General features: G+C 38.7%; 1 protein-coding gene across 1 annotated transcript; it reads right to left on the bottom strand.

The window, feature by feature from the left end:
• Positions 1-1,226: 1,226 nt before the first annotated feature.
• On the bottom strand, positions 1,227-23,080 carry LOC134595492 (purine nucleoside phosphorylase LACC1-like). The gene is made up of 6 exons (XM_063444708.1): positions 23,006-23,080; positions 20,300-20,903; positions 9,020-9,201; positions 6,586-6,751; positions 3,637-3,862; positions 1,227-1,657 (listed from the first exon to the last, which is right to left on the bottom strand). The coding sequence occupies exons 2-6, from the start codon at positions 20,871-20,873 to the stop codon at positions 1,486-1,488; spliced, it is 1,320 nt and encodes a 439-aa protein (XP_063300778.1). The 5' UTR covers positions 20,874-20,903; positions 23,006-23,080; the 3' UTR covers positions 1,227-1,485.
• Between the last annotated feature and the right edge of the window lie 1,217 nt (positions 23,081-24,297).

Here is a 24,297-nt window from a genome sequence, read left to right as displayed (position 1 = left end):
CTCCCTCAAGCATCTTTGTGTTTCTTCCCTCCCAGCCCCATTGTGTTTCTTTCCCCCCAACCCATTTGACTTTCTCACCACCACTCCCTTTTGGTGTCTCTCCCTCCAGCCTCTTTGCATGTCTCTCCCTTAGCCTCTTTGCATCTCCAGCCCCTCTGTGTGCCATTGTCTCCTTCCCCAGCCAGTCTGAGTGTTTCTGTGTCCCATTCCCAGCCCCTCTGGCAAAATAATAAAGCTCCTGGAGTTGTGCGGTATGACTGCAAACATTGTCAATATGACATGTACAGCATGAGAGAGCATAGAGCAGGCATAGGCAACTTTCGGCACTCCAGATGTTTTGGACTACACCTCCCATGATGCTTTGCCAGCACCATGGGTGTAAGAGCATTATGGGAGATGTAGTCCAAAACATCTGGAGTGCCGAAGGTTGCCTATCCCTGGCATAGAGCATTAGCAGAGCTATGTGCATGTCTAAGCGATGCAAGCTTTGTTTCTGTGACTTTGTTGCCACCTATGGATACGGATGCGTGCAATGAATATCTTGAGCAATGTCTCATCTTACACGGCATTCTCTTACAAAAACCTCCATGAACACATGCACACTGCTCACTGTCTTCCAACTCAGTTTGCCTAACTACTGCAGGTTTCTTTGGAATATCCCAATGAACCTGTCCTGCCCTTTAGAGCTGTAAGAGCACAGACCACTAGCTTAAATACAAACCTATACTTACAGGAATAGCACAGGACCTGTGTATTTTGCCTGTTTCTTCCTGCAGTACTTAATGAATCTCCCATAGCTATTAATCAGCAGAAGAATGGTACAGTGGGGCAGCAGCCCCCAACCCCAGTATGCTAGTGGGCTGGAGGAACAATTCCCAACCCCCATAATAGCCTTCCCTTACCATGCACACATGGATCGGTGCATGTACCTATATAGTACAAGAAATAGAATGGGGATTCCCTTTTACTATTCTACTATTCTATACAACCTGGGCATATACCTCCTCATCAGGTGTTTTGCCTTAGCAGCAGTTCTTGCAAGGCCCGCGAGAACTTCAAAAGGAATAGGACACATGCTTTAACATAATAAAAATTCAGATCTATTTAATTGATCGTAATTTGTGCAGATAATATTTCCACTAGCCAGATAAAGGATCCCAGAGCTGGTTCAAAATTCCTTGAAATCTGGTGAATGGTGCACTGGGGATTCTTTTTCATAGCCTCTACACCATGTGAAAAAAAGGATATGAGAGATAAAATGGGATTGTTGTATTTTAGTTTGCATTGCAATGCTAATCTATTTGAACCAATAATGTGTATGCTTGTTATAGTGAAGGAAGTTTTAATGTTTTTTTATTTCTATTTCATATTTGAAGTAACTAGGCTAACGAGACGCTAGAAATCAGCAGTGGTACAAATTGTTCCCACACCCTCATCATTTCCAGTAATTGCAGACTTAAGGGCTCCATTCCGCTGGCGTGATTATTATCGAATTGATATGAAGCCAATTTGCGTCCCAAAGTTAGGGCCATCTCGAACATGGGAAAAAAACTTGTCAGGATGGCAGGAGGTGCATAGAGTGAGATTCTGGCTATTGTCAGCAACTGAGTCATCCTGGATATTACTTGGCAGAATGCCCCCACGTTCTAGAAGAATCCTGAAACAAAGAGAAAATGTCACTTTTGAAAATACTGTTCCTGCCTCAATGGTGCAATATTTTTTTATTCTACAGATTTTTTTAAATAAGGATGCCAGAAAATGCTGGATAGGACTGAACACTGCTTGGATCCACTGCATTTAGCACGTTGGTCAGTTAAAGGAACACTATAGGTGCAGGAATACAAATGAGCATGCCCCCTCCCCCCCAAATAAGTAGAAAATGTACCGTTATTCCAGTGCTGTGCAAGTCTTATAGGAAAGCATTGGAAGGTTATTGTGAGTTCGCGCCAAAATGCCATGCTGGCCAATCAGCACCTCCTTATAGAGACGCATTGACTCAATACATCTATATCGGGAAAGCTCAGAGACGCTGGAGCACCCCTAGTGACTGTCTGAGTGACTAACACTGTAGGTTTCCCTAGGCAGCAATGTAAACACTACCTTTTCTATCAAAAGGCAGTGTTTACATTAAAAAAGCCTGCAGGGGCTGACTATACTCACTAGAAGAACTACATTAAGCTGTAGTTGTTCATGTAACTGGAGGGTCCCTTTAAGCACAGGTGACCTAACTCTGCTATGCACTCTGCTATGGTTGCACTGATGGTCCATGTGTAACTTTTCTGTGATGTATTAGAACTATCTCTATGCATTAACATAGTTTGGGTTGGAGCATTGAATCATTGTAACCTTAAAGGGACACTCCAGGCACCCAGACCACTTCGGCTCATTGGAGTGGTCTGGGTGCCAACTCCCACTACCCTTAACCCTGCAAGTGTAATTATTGCAGTTTTTTTTAAACTGCAATAATTACCTTGCAGGGTTAAGTCCTCCCCTAGTGGCTGTCTATTAGACAGCCACTAGAGGACACTTCCTGCTTCATAGCACAGGTTTTCTGTGCTAGAGCGTCGCTGGACGTCCTCACGCTGTGTGAGGACCTCCAGCGTCGCTCTATTCCCCATAGGGAAGCATTGAAATTCATTTTCAATGCTTTCCTATGGGGTGCGCTAATGCGCATGCGCGGCATTGCCGCGCATGCGCATTAGGTCTCCTCGGCCGGCGGGCGAGATCAGTCTCGCCCACCGGCCGACGTAAGCAGAAGGAGGAGCGGCGGGGGAGGAGGAAGCAGCGACGTGGGACCTGTCGCTGCCCCTGGTAAGTCACTGAAGGGGTTTTCACCCCTTCAGCAACTGGGGATTGGGGGGTGGGAGGGAGAGGGACCCTCCAGTGCCAGGAAAACGGATCGTTTTCCTGGCACTGGAGTTTCCCTTTAAATGTTATCATAAACTGTTCAGTTCAGCGTTTGGAATAATCTGCAGCAAACTAAGGACTAGTTGCCAACTTTGTCCTATTAGCCATTGCTATACTATTAGCCGACACTACTAACCACTACCAGTAGCTATTAGTGGCTTCTAATTACCACTAGGTCTCCAAACTTGTCTTTGTATTTTTTTACCGACTGACTGCCAATAACATCTGCTTGCAAAGATACCAACCTCTGGCAGATTAGCCACTCACTGATAAAGCACAGAAACACACACTGTGTCAGTTGTAACCATAGCAACACAACTTTGCCGGTAAAAAAGCATACCCTGAGCATGCATATGTCACTCTGTGATTGGCCTTACCAGGAGATGACAGTGTATAGCGTGAATTAAACTGCGGTTTTGTGCTATGCCAGATACATATTTATGTACCTTCTTGTTGTTCTTTTTCGCTACGTCTATTTTTCCTTTAAATTAAACATGCACTTTCTATAAATAATAATTTTTAATTTTTATATCATGTGTTTGGCCTTTTCTTTCATTTTATGCTATTTGATATGGTTTTATATGCTTTATTATGGGGTACAGAGTTTAGTAATGCATGTTAGTCTAAAGAAAAGGAATGATAAACTTACACAGGAAAAAAAAACACAACACAAACATGTTGAAACGATTACAAACAGCTACAAATGTTTTACATTTTACTTAAACTCACCTTGTTGCTCTTCGTATATCAACACAAGGGCCGGGTGAGTCAATCTGCCTAACACACTGTGGGTGGATATCGTGAAATGCTTTGGCATCTTGCTGGGGTAGAGTAAAGCAGCACGGTCCCACCGAAGGCCCGAGAACCACCTGTATGTCTTTCATACTGCATCCGTATTCAGACACCATAGCGTTTACTGTGGCCATTGCGACACCCATCAAAGTGCCTTTCCAACCTAAAAAAAAACAAGTGCTATGAATTCACATACAAACTGTATTTCGACAATTTAAAGACACACAGATCATAAACCAATTTAAAAAAAAGTCAAATATGTACTTATGTTAGTTTTTATAATGTTGTTGATGTAGTTGCTGTAGTTGTAGTTGATGTAAAAGATGGCCGCCTTTTCAATAGTTCGTTAATGCAGCAGAAACGTGACTGAATTGCTGCATTAAATATCAATTTCCTGTCATTCTACAGATACCACAAATATTAAAGACGTTCAGCAGAGCAAAATAAAAAATATTTTACCTTAAAGGGACACTCTAAGCACCAAAACTACTAACATTGTTATTTGCTAAAGGGAGAATTGTTGGCATATCAAAGTGAATTTTAAAGTCTGCCGATGTGAATCAGACTGCTACTCCCGCAGACAGACAGTCACTAGAGCTGTTTCCGTAGAAAGACTGTCAATTTTTTACTAAATCCTGTAGTGACATCTACTGGATTTGATGATGCATAACATAATTTACTGCATATATTTTCCTTTCCTGAAATGTATGCTACTAAAAACATAAAATCAATACATCCAATACCTTACCCATCCAGGAATAAAGGTGTCTGATATTGCAACATCTAATTAGCCAGTATTCAATACTGACAAATGGGAATTAGTTCAAAGTTTAAAACATATGATAGTTATGTGAATAGTAGAAGACCTAATATGATCAATCATTGTCTGATTGAAGTGTCGCAACGTCTGATTTCAAAGCGATCTTTCTTCTCTATAAGCACTTTTTTTGTTAGCGTTCCAGTAATGAAACAGTGAATAAATGTTTAAAGTCCATAGTCTGTATTTAGAAACAAATTCGGGCTGTGAATAAATCATAGATTTCAGGATATGGTTCTATTAAACTGTGGTTTCTTAACTAGTTTAGCACTCGCAGGGTAATAAGGAGAGAACACTCGAGTCCTATAGTCCATTCATGGAAGCAATCATCCCATACCCCAAATCATACATACCATGTGTCAGAGGATAGCTTCCTAAACATGTTTTATTCCCCGGTTCCTGTTTCACAGAATCTGAATATTTGATCATACTGGATCTTATTTCTCAAAAACCCTAATTTAAAACATTATTTAACCCAATTTTCCATATACTCCAAGGCTACATTTCCTGGCAAAGATATTTGCTGGAATACATGCAGACCTCAGCTTTTACAACTCTGATCCAAGGGCAGATTCAGAGCGCCATCTGGGGGCAGGACGGGGGATTACAATCAATTCATAGCAGTTGGACCAATGTACTAATAACTGATACAATCTCTGCCACAGAGCAATTTAGTGTATTGATCTGGAGCTCTGTGACATACTCTATCACACAGCAGAATGCTGTAAACTATATTGCTATGGAACTCTATGAGACAGTCTCCTACACTGAGAATAGTTGTGAACTTTACTGCTGTGGAGTTCTGTAAAATGCAATTAAACAATAGAGTTTCGGGTATATTCTCCAATTTATGAACTGAAGCTGAACAAAAAAAATGTCATGTTGGAGAATTTCTCCAGATCAGCTAGTTTAGCCTACATTTTCCCATTTGGATTTCGATGTGACAGTTCAGATTAAACACCGCAATGGTTTTATTGGTATGGTGCCATGTTATGCACACATTCAGATCATTACCGAGCATGATGGGTGTTACACTCCAATAAGAACAAACACATTTTGGCACTGGATATAAAACCATTATGCTGTGTGGCTTAAAGAACCTGAATGAAGTGGTCTGGGTGCAGTGATCCTCTCGTTTTAACTCTGCTATGCAAAACATTGTGGTTTTGGAGATTTTTTTTACATTTTAGGGTTAAACAGACTTCTCTAGTGGTTATCTGCCAGACAGCCACTAGAGGTGCTTCCGCTTCACTGACCGAGTCACATGGCACAGCAGCTCACAGGAAAGCATTGAATTCAAAGCGCTAGCAGCGCTCTATGAGAAGCATTGGCTTACCCATCACCTCAAGAGTTGGGTCATGTCTTGGGAGGAGGCGTTGGTGTCCAGAGGGTGTCTTGGCACTGGAGAAAAGTTAAATAAAAAGTTTTCTTTCTGCTTTTTACACCAAATGGGTTTCTGCTTTTTACTCCTAACACTAAACTGCAACTAGGACACTATAGTGTTAGGGAAACAGGTTTGTGTTCCTAATGCTGTATAGTAAGAGTTCATTTGAGCATTTTCTCGTCTGACACCTGCTCTCAGGAGGGAGTGGTAGCAATCGGAAAGCCGAATACAGAAAGATTTGTGTTTTGCAGCATCTAATCTCTGCTGCTGTTCTGTTTTTGTTTTATTTTATAGTTTTTGTCATTCGGGGGGAAATGAAATCCGAGATCACAAGGTGAGTATAACTTAGTAAGTCACCCATCAGACAGTTGGAATGTCAGAATCTGCCATACACCTAAGCGACCACAGTTCATACTGAGGTGCTGTTTCTTTTAGCTGTGTGACGCCAAAAGCAGCAGGCAGGCAGTCTAAGCCTCAGCCAGCAATATTAAGGGAACACTTCCCTCTTGCCTGGTACTCCCCCCTTGGATCCGCAAATGCTCTGAGCAGGAGGACTGTGTCAAGAAGAGTTTGGCTACATACACTGGGGGAACCCTAACCACTACACGCTGTTCAACAAGCTGTAGTGGTTATGGCTCTTGTTTTGTTCCTTTAACATATATGACTATAACCACAAAGACTGTACCTGAATGAGCTGCTCCACACACTTTCATTACCGGATCACAGAAGAGAATAGGTATACAGTCTGCACCAGGAGCTGCTATTGTGACACCTTTCTGATTGGTTACTATCCCATCATAGCTTTTAGGTTCTTTCTTTCCCATGATCCAAACATCATTGGCATGATCAACCTGCAATGTTAAAGAAAAACAGCCATTTAAGACATTCCCCATGTTTCAAAACATGTCATCTTTTATACATTTTTGCATCCATTTCCCATTTTTTTTCTAACATTGTTAGAACTGTTTTATAACAATTCAAGAATATAAAAATAAAATAAAGAAAGAATTACCAATACCTACTGTTTGATTATATAATGACAATATTGCTTTAGACTTCTTGTAATGAGTCATTGAAAAGACATTCTGTGCCTTATTCGAATCTCTTGCTTTAAAAAAATGCTACCAAAATAAATATTCATCGATATAAATCATATGAACAGGAATGAAATAAATTACGATAAAAAATTAAAAACATTTTTGGGATTCTAGCACCCTTAGATAATCAAAGTATACCCATTTTAGATCTTTATTTAAAAAAAGAAAAAGTTGAATCCATAACCACATAGCATTTAGTGCCCTCTCATTGTGGTCTTCCCATTCACAAAATTCTGGAACTCATAAATAAGTAACAACGTTCATCTTCTAACAAATTATAACTCACTTCTGTCAAAGATGGTATTGGAGTCCATAATGTATTAAACTACTATACTGCTGCAAATGTGGCTCTGGCTTTTAACTTACATGTTACATCTTACTGAATATCTTGTTAAGACTAGGGAGATATAGAAATAAACATAAACCTCCTTTCCTAGTACAGTGTTGACAATATCTGAGACATTTTCATTACTAAATTGGAGACTCCCAAAATATGCGCACCCTATGCTCCATTGTCAAATCTGAACTTTATAGCTCCCTTGCTTTCTGTGACCCCCAGTTACATAAACGGATAAAACATATCGCATCTGATTGTTCTAGATTTGAGAATGATTTAAATTACAAAAAATAGGCAAGATAATTACACGATTTGGGGATATTTGCAGACACCATACTGATTGATGTATCTGGCCCTTGAACCCACAAGAGAAAGTTTTTATTTATCGCCTGAAGAAAATGTATTTTGTTTCAATTCCCAAAATATAAACTAGGTAAAAGTCATTGGTGAAAATTATTCTTGACTGGTGAAAATAGGATACAGCGTTAATGGCAACTCCTGTCACTCTCTGCCAGGTTTGGCCTCAGAATAATGGAGGTCAGTAGCATGTAAACTGAATAATGGAGTGCAGGTGTCTAAGCCTAGGTGTAGGGAAAATGATGTTGTAGATATCCTGTGCTCTCCAGCAGGCAGTCCAATACAGTGGTTTTTTAAATGGCATTTAATGTTTCATTGCTCACTGAACACTCACAGACAATGGGTATCTCCTGGCAAGATTAATCACTAAACTGGAATTGCCAGCTTTTGCACAATGCTCTCAGTGCTATTTTGTTTTAAATATGTTTATTGGTATCATGTCAGGTATTCATACATCAAACTGAGTTTCAGGATAGCGAACAGTCGCCTGCGCAGAGGCTTAAGCATCAGTATAGAAGAATAGATGTAAATTATCACCTGCGCAGAGGCGAATTAATCAGGTCATTTTATCGTACATAAACTTTGCATGGGTGCTTATGTCTAAGCAAAAATCTAACACATAACCTCAGTATTTTGAATTAACATTTCGACATACATGTCTAGTAACAGAACAATAATTGTGTATTGCGAACAACTGTGTATGGTGGTTCTGAATTGGCCCTTGTGGAATTACAATGGTACCTTGAGGAGCATGTAAAGGCTTGCGTCGTTTTGTTGCTTTACCTAGGTGGATAATGAAAATGCTATGCTTTTGATTGGTGGAGGCACAAATACATACAAAATATTACCATCTGCACGGTGCGTATTTCAATAACACAAGGGTAGCTTAGTAGATGTGTGATGACTGATGAGTATACCATTATCAAACCACTCTGGTCAAAAATGAATATTCTAATTCAAACAAATTTATACCAAGAACATCGCCAGTGACCCTAAACTGTTCACTAATGTTTCCACAAAGATGCCACTAATGCTTCCATTCTTGTAACATTTAAAGCATTAGCTGTGCATATCTCTATGACAAGCAAAAACCTAATGCTCTACTCTTAAGAAGTCAGATGTTTCTTACCTTAAATAGATGAATACACAAGAAAGTAACCCATATTACAAATCCAAGTAAGCACTTACTCTAATCAAGGCTGCTTATTTCATATCACCAATATATTTATTAATAAGTAGACCCAATTATACGTTAATCACATTAATTGTATACCTTATTTCCAAAAAAACTAGTATTAGATTAAAAAAAAAAAAAAAAAGCAATTTACCTTTATAGAAAAATAAGACTTTGGATCAAATCCGGCAGCCTTGCCTAAACGACGGAAGTTTTCAGCAACAACCACTTGTGGATCTCGTCTCCTGCAACTGCTGAAGAGATTCAAAGAACTAAGAGTAGGAATATATGATATTCCTCCAGATCTTGTAGTAAATCCGTGCAGAAAGATATTCTCTGTCAATTGTAACATAGTAAGGATTTAGTGATAAGGTAATTAATACAGTATATTTTTTAACAATTCTAATATGTTCCATTGTAGCATGTAGAGGAGGACCGACAGAATGAAGTATGTTGGTCTTAATTCTGTTACCGATAGGAGCTCTTAAATAGGAAGACATTAAAGTAATACTATAGTCACCAAAACAACTTTAGCTTAATAAAGCAGTGTATAGATCATGTCTGTTTTATTGCTCAATTCTCTGCCATTTAGGAGTTAAATCACTTTTATTTCTGTTTATGCAGCTCGTGTCACATCTCCCCTGGCTGTGACTGACACAGCCTGCATGAAAACAAAATGTTTCAGAAGTTTTTGTCACCTACTCTGTAAATTGATCTTTAATCACACATAGAAGGCACCTGCAGGGTCTAGCAAGGTATTAACAGAGCAGGAAATAAGAAATTCTAAATTAAACAGAATTGCAAAAAAGGAAGTATAAATTCTAGACAATTTTTTACAGGAAGTGTTTGGGAAGGCTGTGTAAGTCACATGCAGGGAGGTGTGACTAGGGTTCATAAACAAAGTGATTTAACTCCTAAATGGCAGAGAATTGAGCAGTGAGACTGCAGGGGCATGTTCTATACACCAAAACTGCTTCATTAAACTAAAGTTAGTTTGGTGAATATAGTATTATGATACTCCATTTGTAGTACTTTAAAAAACACATTGACCTATTCCAGTCTATTAGGTGTTTTTAAGCAACGCTCATCTCTGATTAGCCAACAAAGCCAAGGGAAAGGTCATATGAAGTGTTATTTTATCTTTGATGGAAGCTGTTTACATTGTCATGAATTCTCCTATTGAAAATTGTATTGCTTTTGGTTGGTTTGAGATAGTAACAGATTAGGAATATCTTTTGATTGCCTTCAGTTCTAGATTTGAGAATGATTTAAATTACAAAAAATAGGCAAGATAATTACACGATTTGGGGATATTTGCAGACTCTAACACCATACTGATTGATGTATCTGGCCCTTGAACCCACAAGAGAATGTTTTTATTTATCGCCTGAAGAAAATTTATTTTGTTTTAATTCCCAAAATATAAACTAGGTAAAAGTCATTGGTGAAAATTATTCTTGACTGGTGAAAATAGGATACAGCGTTAATGGCAACTCCTGTCACTCTCTGCCAGGTTTGGCCTCAGAATAATGGAGGTCAGTAGCATGTAAACTGAATAATGGAGTGCAGGTGTCTAAGCCTACGTGTAGGGAAAATTATGTTGTAGATATCCTGTGCTCTCCAGAAGGCAGTCCAATACAGTGTTTTTTTTAAATGGCATTTAATGTTTCATTGCTCACTGAACACTCACAGACAATGGGTATCTCCTGGCAAGATTAATCACTAAACTGGAATTGCCAGCTTTTGCACAATGCTCTCGGTGCTATTTTGGGCTCAGTAGATTTGGACTAAAATATATTATTCCCTGGCCAATTCCCAACAATTCCAGGTTAAGTCAATAATCCTGTTGAGAATTTTACTACTTACATTGTTGAAACATAAAAGCATTAATTACTGATTCGGTCTGCTTTAACCCCTTAAGGACGGAGTCAGTTGTACAAGTTGTGATCAAAATAAAACGTAAACAAAACCTGGAATTTGCACCTCTTTCATAGTAAATGAACCCCCACAAAAGGGCTTTCCTTTTATATCAAATATTTATATATGAAACATATATATGAAAGGCTACCCTAATAAATGCCTCAAAAGGTCCTATAAAAGAGCATTATTAATAAATAGAACTGACCTCCTCAAAGAAGCGCTCCCTAAGAAGACTACACAAGAACAGATTAGGTGTATTGGGAGCTTTGACGCAGGTTGGTATACAGTTAAAAACATCCTCGAAATATTCTGTCTCCTTCTTCATCAGGACTTCATCTCAATACAGTATTAACACCACATGTCACAGTTACAGCAAGACGTGGGCGCAATCTTAGAGATATCCTGATTCCAAGCCACCTGACCACAATCCCTAACAGATCTTGCTGGCTCAAATCTCCTCACACTGGTAAATACCAGTGTGGGGATGTAAAGTCTTTAAGTTTACACATAGAAAATCCAAGAATTTCTCCAATTCAAATAATATTGAAACATTCACCACTGACACATTTTTCAATTGCCAGACCACAGGAATTATATATCTCCTGACATGCAGCTACCAGAAACTCTACGTGGGTAAGACCTGCCGCGCTTTTAAAAAACGTATTCTCGAACATGTTAACTCGGTCAATCCCTCGAAGCACATAAATACACCTATTTCAAAACACCTCAAACTGCATCATGGAGGCTCTTCAGAAGGCATACGTTTTAGCGGCATTGAAAAAGTCACCCGGGATCCTAGAAAGGGTGACATTGACAAAAGACTACTCCAAAGGGAGAGTTTTTGGATATACAAACTAAAAACCTTATCCCCTTTCAGTTTAAATGAGGGATTCTCGTACATGTCGTTCATTTCAGAATACACTGTGTGCAGAATTATTAGGCAAATGAGTATTTTGACCACATCATCCTCTTTATGCATGTTGTCTTACTCCAAGCTGTATAGGCTTGAAAGCCTACTACCAATTAAGCATATTAGGTGATGTGCATCTCTGTAATGAGAAGGGGTGTGGTCTAATGACATCAACACCCTATATCAGGTGTGCATAATTATTAGGCAACTTCCTTTCCTTTGGCAAAATGGGTCAAAAGAAGGACTTGACAGGCTCAGAAAAGTCAAAAATAGTGAGATATCTTGCAGAGGGATGCAGCACTCTTAAAATTGCAAAGCTTCTGAAGCGTGATCATCGAACAATCAAGCATTTCATTCAAAATAGTCAGGCGCAAAATAACTGCCCATGAACTGAGAAAAGTCAAGCGTGCAGCTGCCAAGATGCCACTTGCCACCAGTTTGGCCATATTTCAGAGCTGCAACATCACTGGAGTGCCCGAAAGCACATGGTGTGCAATACTCAGAGACATGGCCAAGGTAAGAAAGGCTGAAAGACGACCACCACTGAACAAGACACACAAGCTGAACCGTCAAGACTGGGCCAAGAAATATCTCAAGACTGATTTTTCTAAGGTTTTATGGACTGATGAAATGAGAGTGAGTCTTGATGGGCCAGATGGATAGATTGGTAATAGGCAGAGAGCTCCAGTCCGACTCAGACGCCAGCAAGGTGGAGGTGGAGTACTGGTTTGGGCTGGTATCATCAAAGATGAGCTTGTGGGGCCTTTTCGGGTTGAGGATGGAGTCAAGCTCAACTCCCAGTTTCTGGAAGACACCTTCTTCAAGCAGTGGTACAGGAAGAAGTCTGCATCCTTCAAGAAAAACATGATTTTCATGCAGGACAATGCTCCATCACACGCGTCCAAGTACTCCACAGCGTGGCTGGCAAGAAAGGGTATAAAAGAAGAAAATCTAATGACATGGCCTCCTTGTTCACCTGATCTGAACCCCATTGAGAACCTGTGGTCCATCATTAAATGTGAGATTTACAAGGAGGGAAAACAGTACACCTCTCTGAACAGTGTCTGGGAGGCTGTGGTTGCTGCTGCACGCAATATTGATGGTTAACAGATCAAAACACTGACAGAATCCATGGATGGCAGGCTTTTGAGTGTCCTTGCAAAGAAAGGTGGCTATATTGGTCACTGATTTGTTTTTGTTATGTTTTTGAATGTCAGAAATGTATATTTGTGAATGTTGAGATGTTATATTGGTTTCACTGGTAAAAATAAATAATTGAAATGGGTATATATTTGTTTTTTGTTAAGTTGCCTAATAATTATGCACAGTAATAGTCACCTGCACACACAGATATCCCCCTAAAATAGCTATAACTAAAAACAAACTAAAAACTACTTCCAAAAATATTCAGCTTTGATATTAATGAGTTTTTTGGGTTCATTGAGAACATGGTTTTTGTTCAATAATAAAATTAATCCTCAAAAATACAACTTGCCTAATAATTCTGCACTCCCTGTAGTCTATAGATTCACGCCATATGTATATAGCACTGTAAATAACATTCACTTCAGTATCTTGTTTAGAGTAGTTTGATATATTTAGCTATTTGTTTGTAACACACTTTATGTAATTATATTTATTTATATGGGAATTCTGTTTGACTCCCCCTTCTTCTTTAGTATGTATCCCTTTGATGCAGCGTTTGATAACCCCTCAATCCAAACATGGAGCCTTCTCTCTACTAAACCGTAGATTTTGGTAGCAAAGTTTTCTCTACCTTTAATGGTGATATCTGTATGTACATCCTGTCAATAGCATTACTAGTAACATCTATCCACTGCGAGAAATATCTCATGAATATATTCTTTTATGCAATTCTACACTAGCAGGGACTGCACCTATAATATTTATCTATAAGACTCCGCATGAAGTGAGGCAGTCTACACTGTGAATATAACCATTTTTATAAAAACAGTACAGGAATTAAGGGTTGGATCAACATATATATCACATAACTTGGGGAAACTTTAGGATTACTGAGTCACTTAACACCAGTACACTTAACATATACTTGATAACTCATTAGGATTATACATCAGAAAAATGTATTTGATCAATTGATCTTGCCTGTCGTAGATTCGATACTTTGATAAGTTAGATCATAAATATAAAGATAACTTTGCTCACCTAATGATAAGTATACTTTGAAAAACTTGTTATATGTGGTCTATATGCATAATATTATTGGATCTCCAGAGACTAATGACACCTTAGGAGATCGATTGGTTATGTCTGAGTATTGACTACTAAATCAATACTCTAAATGTGGGATCTGTGTGTTAGAATAGCATATAGATTGCAAATCTCGGGCAGACCACATGATCATTTAAACTGCTAATCTGTTAATCCATTCGGACGGTATATAAAAAAAAATGGAGCAGATTGATTGATCTTGCCTGTGGCAGAATTGATACATTGACAGATCAGATTGTAACCATATATGAGAACTTTGCTCATTAAGTGACAAATACTGCTTTGAAAATGTGATACTATAGTATTGATCTCCCATTAACAGAGGATAATCCAGTAGATAGATTGGCTATGTCTTTTTCTTAGCACATATTTACCTTCTAACATAGCTGATTTGATAATTGGTTGCTGTTATTTTATAATTTAATGATTTTACACACATAATACGGACCACAACATACCTCAGGAGATAGGGGGTTGGTCCAGCTTCATTTGGAGTTGGAACCTCAGTTTAGTGGATAACTAGCTAGCAATTGAGAATTAATGATGACTTATACATTTCTCATTGGCTCCTTTCATTAGACACTACTAGGGGCACAGCCTTTAAACAGGGATCACCGTTCATTTAATCTTTTTCTCCTGACGAAGGTGAGTCGGGTTGTTTGCCGGTTTTTAATCTTTATTTTTGGGCACATTGATTTATTTTTTTGTTTGTTTCACATGGCTGGTTATCTCCAACATGTCTAACGACCTGATGCCTTAATTATCTTTCTTATAACTTTTTCCTTTCTTCTACCTGTCTAGCAAGTTTACCAGGGAGAGAGCGTGTTCTATTTCCTTACTAATTTTTATACTACACTGATTAACGGGACTGATTGCTCTGTGCATATTAGGTGTAGATATCCATTCAGCAGTTATTTAGTGGATATATCATTAGTTCTATGAGCTCCTTTTGTGTACCATCTAAGAGATGTGTATATATCCTCTACTGGTCACTATATCCATAGAGGATCATAATTAGGTTCAGCCCCCCATCCATATACCTGCTAATACTTAATATATCCAAATCCAAATTTTTTCAGCCTAGGTTGGCCACCTATAATAAAGCCAGATATATGCTGATTGTTGCATCAGCATCTATATGTATTTTTATTTTTTGTACTAAATTAGAGGTTAGCCTTATAAGGCTGGTTATATATATTATATACTGGTTATATACTTTTACTAAACGACTAGATATTAGTCATTTTCGTTTTGGTGTTGTTACTTCCTAATATCACTACGTCTTATCTCTATCCATTCAGGATACTGCTTGTATATCCAAGGAGGCTCCGTTTCCACTCACAGGAGATGCCCTTGTTCCATTTTCTCTTTCTGGTTATATATGAAACATAACTTAATATAAATAAAATTTTAAAAAACTTTCAGAAAATAAGTATTTGTATTATTTTTCAAGTTCTGCATGGCATTTTAATTGTTACTATCATAATACTGTTAGTTTTTACTGCAATAAATTACACATATTTGTATTCAGTGATGTCTCACAAGTACAAATGTACCCACTATGTACAGGTTTTATGGTGTTTTGGAGAGTTACAGGGTCAAATATAGGGCTTTTTACACATTAAAATTTGCAAGGTTGGTTTGCTGGGCCTATGTTGCCTTTGGGACTGTATGGCCATGGGCGTAGGAACCCCACAAATCTGGGGGGGATAGCATTCTTACTCACTGGGTACAGGGCCGCCACCAGAAATTTTGGGGCCCCTAACTGAGCTCAGGGTCTGGGCCCCTGGGGGCCCACCTCCAAAACCGCCCACAGGAATACACACACAGACACAAACACATTCACTGATACAAAAGGACACAGATACACACACACACACACACACTGATACATACTAACAGACACACATACTGATATGCATATAGGCATACATACTGACACACAAATACTGAGACATACACACATATACAGACACACAGGCGTACATAGTCACAGACACATACTAACATAGATACAGACACACATGCATAAGGACATACAGACACAGACACATTCATAATGACATACAGACAGACATTCATACTGACATACACACATTCATACTGACATGCAGACATACATACACTGACATTCATACACACATAATGACATGCATACAGATAGACATACATGCATACATACATACATACATACAGACATACATTCATACTGGCATCCATACAGACACTGACATCCATACATACACACATTCATAATGACATACATTCATACTGGCATACATGCATTCATACAGACACACATTCATAATGACATGCAGACATACATACACTGACATGCATACACATAGACATACATGCATACAGACAGACATACACACATGCATAATGACATGCATACATACATACACTGACATTCATACACATAATGACATGCATACAGATAGACATACATTCACAGACAGACATACACAGACATAGACAGACATACACACAGACAGACATACATACACACAGACAGACAGACATACAGACATACAGACATACATACACAGACAGACATACACAGACAGACAGACAGACATACACACACAGACATACACATACAGACAGACAGACATACACACAAACAGACAGATAGACATACATACACACAGACAGACATACACACAGACAGACATACACACAGACATACATACACACAAACAGACAGACAGACATACACACAGACATACATTCACACAAACATACATACACACAAACATACATACACACATACATACACACATACATACATACACACACACAGACATACATACACACAAACAGACAGACATACACACAAACAGACAGACATACATACACACATACATACATACACACAGACAGACATACACACAGACAGACATACACACAGACAGACATACACACAGACAGACATACACACAGACAGACATACACACAGACATACATACACACAGACATACATACACACAGACAGACAGACATACACACAGACAGACAGACATACACACAGACATACATACACACACACAGACATACATACACACAAACAGACAGACATACACACAAACAGACAGACATACATACACACAAACATACATACACACATACATACATACACTCAGACAGACATACAGACAGACATACACACAGACAGACAGACATACACACAGACATACATACATACATACAGACAGACATACATACACACAGACAGACACACAGACAGACAGACGTACACACAGACAGACATACACACAGACAGACATACACACAGACAGACAGACATACACACAAACAGACAGACAGACATACACACAGACATACATTCACACACACACACAGAGCTCATTTTCCAGCCACCCTCCTGTTTCTTACCTTGTCTTTGCAGGAGGGTGGCTGGCTGGGGCTGATGGGACTGTCAGTCGGCTGGCTCTCCCTCTTCATTGTCGGTCGGGCGGGGCTCTCCCTCTTCATTGTCGGGCAGGCGGGGCTCTCCCTGTTCATTGTCGGGCGGGCAGGCTGTCGGGCGGGCGCTCCCACCTCCCGCGCGGAGTGAGCTGGGAGGAAGTGACTACTTCCTCCCAGCAGCACTTGCGCTGCGGCGGCAATTTATTTTTTAAAGGGGCCCGGTCGCGCTATACCACGGCCACAGCGCTGACCGGGCCCTTGAAGATATGGGGCCCATCGGGTGGCCCTAAGGCCACCCGATGGGCCCCATCAGCGTGCGGGCGCCGCAGTTCCGCTGCTACACGTGGGGCCCGGGCGGCCGGGCCCCCCAGGGCCGCCGGGCCTGTGACAACCGTTATGGTTGTCACCCCCTGATGGCGGCCCTGACCGGGTATATTCTTATTCAGTAAACTGTGAGTTGTGTGCACTTCCTGTCAGTCCGGCCGGGTACAGGAGACAGATGCTCCCTGTACCCGCGGACCATACAGGGCTCGGCCACGCTACAGTGAGTGAGTGACAGGAGGGAGCGCTGAGCGCTTCCCTCCAGTCAGCCCCTCTCCTCATGCTGCTCCCGGGCGGTGCGCCCTCATGGATGCACCAGCTCGGTGGACCTGCGGGGGATTTTTGCATTATCTGTCCCCCCGGATGATTTCCTGGGGGGGATGCGCCCCCCTATCCCCCTGGTTCCTACGCCCGTGTGTATGGCAGTCCAGGAATAAAAATTATTCCCAGCATGGCATACCATTTGTAAAAGTAGACAATCCAGGGTATTCAAAATGGGGTTTGTCTAGTCTTTTGCAGTAGCCACAAACCCTGGCCAAAGGGCATATTAGTTTTTTGCATTTTTCACACAAAGACTGCACATTCCTTAATTATATTATCGTCGTTGTACATTTTACTGCTATAAAACACTCATATTTGTGTTCAGTGATGTTTCATGAGTAAAACAGTACCCTGCATGAACAGATTTTATGGAGCTTTGCAAAGTTACAGGTCAAATATAGGGCTTGCCCACTTCAGTTTTTACATATTCAAATTTGCCAGATAGGTTATGATGCATTTGAGACTGTATGACAGCCCAGGAATGAGATTTACCCCCATCATGGCATACCATTTGCCAATGTAGACAACCCAGGGTATTCAAAATGGGATATGTCCAGTCTTTTTTAGTAGCCACTTAGTCACAAACCCTGGCCAAAATTAGCAGTCATATTTGTTTTTTGCATTTTTCACAAACAAAACTGCCCTTTCACTGATGATATAATTGTCATTTTCAGTTTTACTGCTCTAAACACTCATATTTGTGTTCAGCGATGTCTCACGAGTAACCCGAATGTACGGGTTTTATGGGGTTTTGGAAGGTTACAGGGACAAATATAGGGCTTTCCCATTTCAGTTTGCCAGCTTGGTTTGCTGAGCCTATGTTGCCTTTGAAACCATATTGCAGCCAAGGAATGAGAATTACCCCCCATCATGGCATACCATTCACAAAGGTAGACAACCCAGGGTATTCAGAATTGGGTAAGTCCAGTCTTTTGTAGTAGCCACTTAGTCACAAACACTAGCCAAAGCTAATTTTCATAATTTTGTTTTCCATTATTCACACAAAAACTGCACTTTTACTGATGATCTGATCATCATTACAAATTTTAGTGTTTTAAAACACTGCTATTTGTGTTCAGCAAAGTTTTACAAGTACAACAGTACCCCACATGTACAGGTTTTATGGTGTTATGGGACGTTAGAGTTAAATATAGGGCTTGCAAATTAAATTCAATGGACATTCTGCCTGGGTTGTCAGGCAGGTCTCTTGAATTATAATTAATTATAATTAATTAAGAAAATATAGTAGATGAATATATATATATATATATATATATATATATATACACACACACACACACACACATATTATATTTATAATTCTAAGTGTATTTTGAGATATATATGTATAATATATTAATAATAATAATAATATTATTATTATTTATGTAGCGCTGTACAATGGGTGGACTAACAGACATGTAATTGAAACCAGACAACTGGACGTACAGGAACAGAGGGGTTGAGGGCCCTGCTCAATGAGCTTACATTCTAGAGGGGTTGGGTATAGTTTCACAAAGGGTAAAAGTATGGGTACAAAGTAGGTTGTTAGAAAAGTATTCACTGAGGGCTTAGTAGGTAATTTTTGACAGTTGCAGGAGAGGAGTAATGGAGGGTGGGGGATAAAAACTTGCTAGCGGTTTAATTGATATGCTTTCTTGAAGAAGTGAGTTTTCAATGATTTTTAAATGAGTGGAGACTAGGTGAAATTCTTAAGGAGAAGGGAAGGGAGTTCTACAGAAGAGGTGCAGCCCTGGAAAAGTCTTGGAGGCGAGCATTAGAGGTGGGCGTACGGACAGAGGATTTACGTAGGTCTTTGGCAGAGCGTAGTGGCCTTGATGGGACATACTTGTGTATTAGGGAGGATGGGTAGGTTGGAGCAGCATTATGTAGGGACATGTAAGCAAGCACCAGAATTTTAAATTGAGCCCTATATCTAACTGGGAGCCAATGCAGGGACTGAGAGCGGGGAGGCATGGGAGATGCAAGCGGACAGGAAAATGAGCCATATATATCAAGATATGCTTATGACATTACATTTTTTTTAATGTATATTTTGTAACATATGTATAATATAAGTTAATTAAAACATCTGATTAGCATAATTTGGTACCCTTATATGGGATTACTAGTTTAAAGGATACCAAACGAGGTGGCCATTTACTAAACAGCGCCCTAATTTGGTATGAACTGCATTAAAAAAATTAAAGAGATCGAAAAGATACACATCTCTAGGTATAACCGTGCATTTTACATCAGTGATAAAAGACAAATTACCTGGAATAAGATATGATTTAAGGATAACAAGGTCCCCTTTAAGAGCTGGTAAATTTTCCAAATGTGTCTTGATGAGTTTTCTTATAAATTCTTTAGAATGCTCCTGAACAATACCCTCCTCTACTTGAGTTTTAGCCAACACATTTGTATGATGGCCTTCTTCTTCATAAGGAACCGAAAACAACTCAACTCTGAATTTGTAGACGTCGGTAAAGAGAAGATTTAGAAATAGTCTCATTTGCAGTTGTCTATGCTCTGGTATAATAATGACAATTTTACTTTTATTCAAGGCATCGATATCTTGTTTGATGGAATAAAGAATGGAAGCTATATTTGAATTTCTTACTATTTTAAATCCACTTTTCAGAACCTCCAAACTCTGGGTTGGTATGTCTGGTGTCCTTTTCATACATGTTGAATCTTGGTAGAACATTAAATATGTAAAAGGAATATCCGTTTTGAAACATTGTTCAGCAATGTTCAATGCATGAGTTAGAGCTTCATGGTTTTTTTGGTTGCACGATTCACGTCCTGAATCATATAGATCAATCAGCACTGCTTCTTCGTCACTCATCTCTCACTTAAGCAGAATTCTGGTGGATACCTAAAACACAAAGCCAGCCTCATGAAATGTTGGCAGTGGACATAATGGAAGAGATTTATCAAAGTGCTTTGCTATAAAAAGAGGTACAAACAAGTTTATTGTGCAGTTACCAATATAACATGCCTCTTGGCTCCACTGGTTTCCATGGTGATCACTCCACTTTTAGTATTTTAAATCACTTTATAAAACAGAACACTTTGGTAAATCCCATCAGTGTGTTTCAAATTACACTGAGCTCTGTGTGTTCTCTACTATGAAAGGTTCAGAATAATACACTTCACATAACTTTTGCTATATAATAAAATATCAGTTTGATTTTAAAAAATAAAACACATATTCCTAATATACCTTTAAAACTTGTATTAAAGGGACACTCCAATCACCTAAAGCACTTCAGTTTCCTGCAAGTCCCAGACAGGGGGACCACCTAGATATTAATGTATATGTATTTAGAATACAATTTCATTAAATTCCCTGTTGGTGTAATGGTCAGGTGTCCCAATACTTGTGTCCATATAATGTATCTGTCAGGTGTCTTTTATTAATTTAGGTGTCTCAGTCTAAAGGTTAATATTGGTACATCACCAATCTTTTCTATCATAAATCACTTTCTGCTTTTGATTTTGTAGACATTTGGTAGACATTGCTACCTTACAGAATTGACTTTTGTTTCCTTGTTTGATTTTTATAGATGGATACTGATCATGATAATAATATTAATAATAATAATAATAATTTCTATATCCTTGGGAGAGTCTTGCCAATTATAATGTATTTTTATGAATTCTATAGATTGACCTTAATATTTTAAAATATATTATTAATAAAAGTTAGGTTTTTCTATATCTCCACACCAGTTTTACAATTATTTGTACTCGTTAGATACTTAAAATGAACACAACTTGTATACGTATTATCTACAAAATTGTTATAAAGAAAAGGAGCATTCTTTGAAAGTTACCTTTAATTAACTATTAAAATGCTTTAAAGCAAACAGAACTATGGAGGTGCTTTAAATTAAGATACAAAGTTAATCCTTAATGTACTAGGCTGGCAAAAGTTGTAGATATAGTAGTAGGGTTGTATACTGAAGACATGGCTATGGACCTATTTTTATCTCATAATTTGTAAGTCTCTTGAAGCTACCTTATAGTACAATTAAATTATAGATTTATTTTTTTTTTAGCAATTTTTTATGTAAATTTCTGCATAGTCAAAATATCTATGCTCTATACTGGTAATATAACATAAATGCATCAGCTGACAGTAAGTAGGAATGTAAATATTAATGTTTAACCCCTTAAGGACACATGACATGTGTGACATGTCATGATTTCCTTTTATTCCAGAAGTTTGGTCCTTAAGGGGTTAAAGAACTCTCACCTGATACAAAAGAAAACAACTTGGTCATTATTATCGAGATTTATATAGCGCCAACAGATTCCGTAGCGCTTTACAATATTATTTAACTATAAATAGGACAATTACAAGAAAACTTACAGGAACGATAGGTTGCTCAAACGAGCTTACAGTCTATAGGAGGTTGTTATTATTATTATTATTATTATTATTATTATTTATATAGCACCAACAGATTCCGTAGCGCTTTACAATATTATGAGAGGGGGGATTTAACTATAAATGGGACAATTACAAGAAAAGTTACAGGAACAATAGGTTTAAGAGGACCTGCTCAAACGAGCTTGCAGTCTATAGGAGGTGGGGATTTATGTTGAGCTTATTTTATTATTTTAAACAAGACACAACCTTAACTTGTTTTTATAGCAAATGCAAAGACACACAAAGGCATCCAATCTAATTAAACCCTGTACTATAATTTTTGTATTCTTCCCCCATTGGGCCAGTATTATAAGTGTTTCATGTCTCAGACGAACTAAATAATATTAAACTTAGTTAACGTTTAGCACTAACCTCAGGACTGTACCTGTTTTTCTCTGGATATTCAACATTTTATAAAAGATTCCTAAAGCTACCTTTTGTTCTATCTTTTACAGAATACTAAGCATTGGAAGGAAACATGTTATTGTTACAGAAAGCATGCACCTTGTACTATTCAAGCATTATACAGTCATTAAACTTACAATTTTTCTGTCGTCCACGCAGTGAGCTGAATGTAATAGTCGCTTGTACTTCCTTAAAACCCAGGGGTTTTAAATTACACCGTGGCTATGTAGAAACAATCTCCTCCCTCTTATATAGCATTCAACAGTTCCTGTCTTGCACTGAGACGTCAGGTTTACAATGACAAATTATCAAACAGTTTCTTCTAATTTCACCTCCTATATTATTAGATAGCAATTTGTAATACAGAGGAAATACATTAAAGATAATAAAAGTCCAATGACGTCTGATAAGAAGGTATGTTGTTCTATGTGCTAGGGCAAACAGGCATATCACGTAAAATAAAATAATTTTTTTTTAAAAAATCCTAGATGATATTAGAATTAAAACAATTGGCATTGCTATTAGGTTGTGCAAAAAATCTCACGTGTGGCAGTTCTCTAGACTGGAAATATACAGGTATATATGTTTACTTATTGCATACAGCACTCAAAATTAAATCATATATTCTGCTGTAATAAACAAACAGTTAAAGGGAAAGAATAAAGTTTGTGATGTCTTTTTCTTTATTCATTAAATACAAAATAAATTATAATATAGTAAAAATAATATATAACAAGACATTCACATTTGTGGTACCTGCATTTAGTATAAATCCTAACGCTTTACACCTGATGCAGTGAACTTTGCCACAAGCCATTACTGCTGGCTGCCCACCACCATTACTGCAGGCTGCATAGACCTCAACACCCCTCCCCCCACACACTTGTCCCCTGTACCTGCTACATATATATATATATTGATATTCTGGTAGTCTGCCTTTGCCTTTTGACATGCCCATCAATGAGATATTTGTTTTTTACACGTTTGCACGAAGGATTCCAGCACTTCCCCAGTATATTTTCAATCCATGATCAATGTGGCGGTGGCCACATCTGTGGAGAAGACACTCTGTCATGTGCTAGGTTAGACCCTGGGAAAACTGCTTCTACTATGAGGCACACCCCGTGAGAGGCGGATTCAGATGTTTCGGATTCATCTGCTAAAGAGCATTCCCGCCCTGCTAAGCGTAACTGGAAAGGCGAGGATGTTTGGCCAAAATTTTCTAAGGGCAAAGCACCCGCTTAGCAAATCAAGTCTATGGGACCCCTGACTCCGGTCCAGCTCTTTCATCATTCCTCGGACGAGGAAGGGGAGTTGCCCCAGTCTCTGTCGGTGCTAGATGAATGGCATGCTGACAAATCCGGACACAGCCTTTATATGGGAGACCTTTCTGGGTGAATCCCAGAAGTTGGAAGGCAGTGATGGAATG

The sequence above is a fragment of the Pelobates fuscus genome, chromosome 1 (genome assembly GCF_036172605.1).
Source record: "Pelobates fuscus isolate aPelFus1 chromosome 1, aPelFus1.pri, whole genome shotgun sequence".
Lineage (NCBI taxonomy): Eukaryota > Metazoa > Chordata > Amphibia > Anura > Pelobatidae > Pelobates > Pelobates fuscus.
Note: the sequence above shows the minus strand (reverse complement) of the source record. Positions and strands in the feature narration are given on the sequence as shown.

What these genes read in the sequence shown, in the direction of transcription:
- LOC134595492 (XM_063444708.1), bottom strand. Translation starts at nt 20,873, where the DNA reads ATGAGTGACGAAGAAGCAGTGCTGATTGATCTATATGATTCAGGACGT. An exon ending in GTGTGGAGCAGCTCATTCAG is followed by an intron (nt 3,863 to 6,585) that starts GTACAGTCTTTG and finishes GTTTTTTTTTAG; the next exon opens with GTTGGAAAGGCACTTTGATG. An exon ending in GATATACGAAGAGCAACAAG is followed by an intron (nt 1,658 to 3,636) that starts GTGAGTTTAAGT and finishes TCTTTGTTTCAG; the next exon opens with GATTCTTCTAGAACGTGGGG.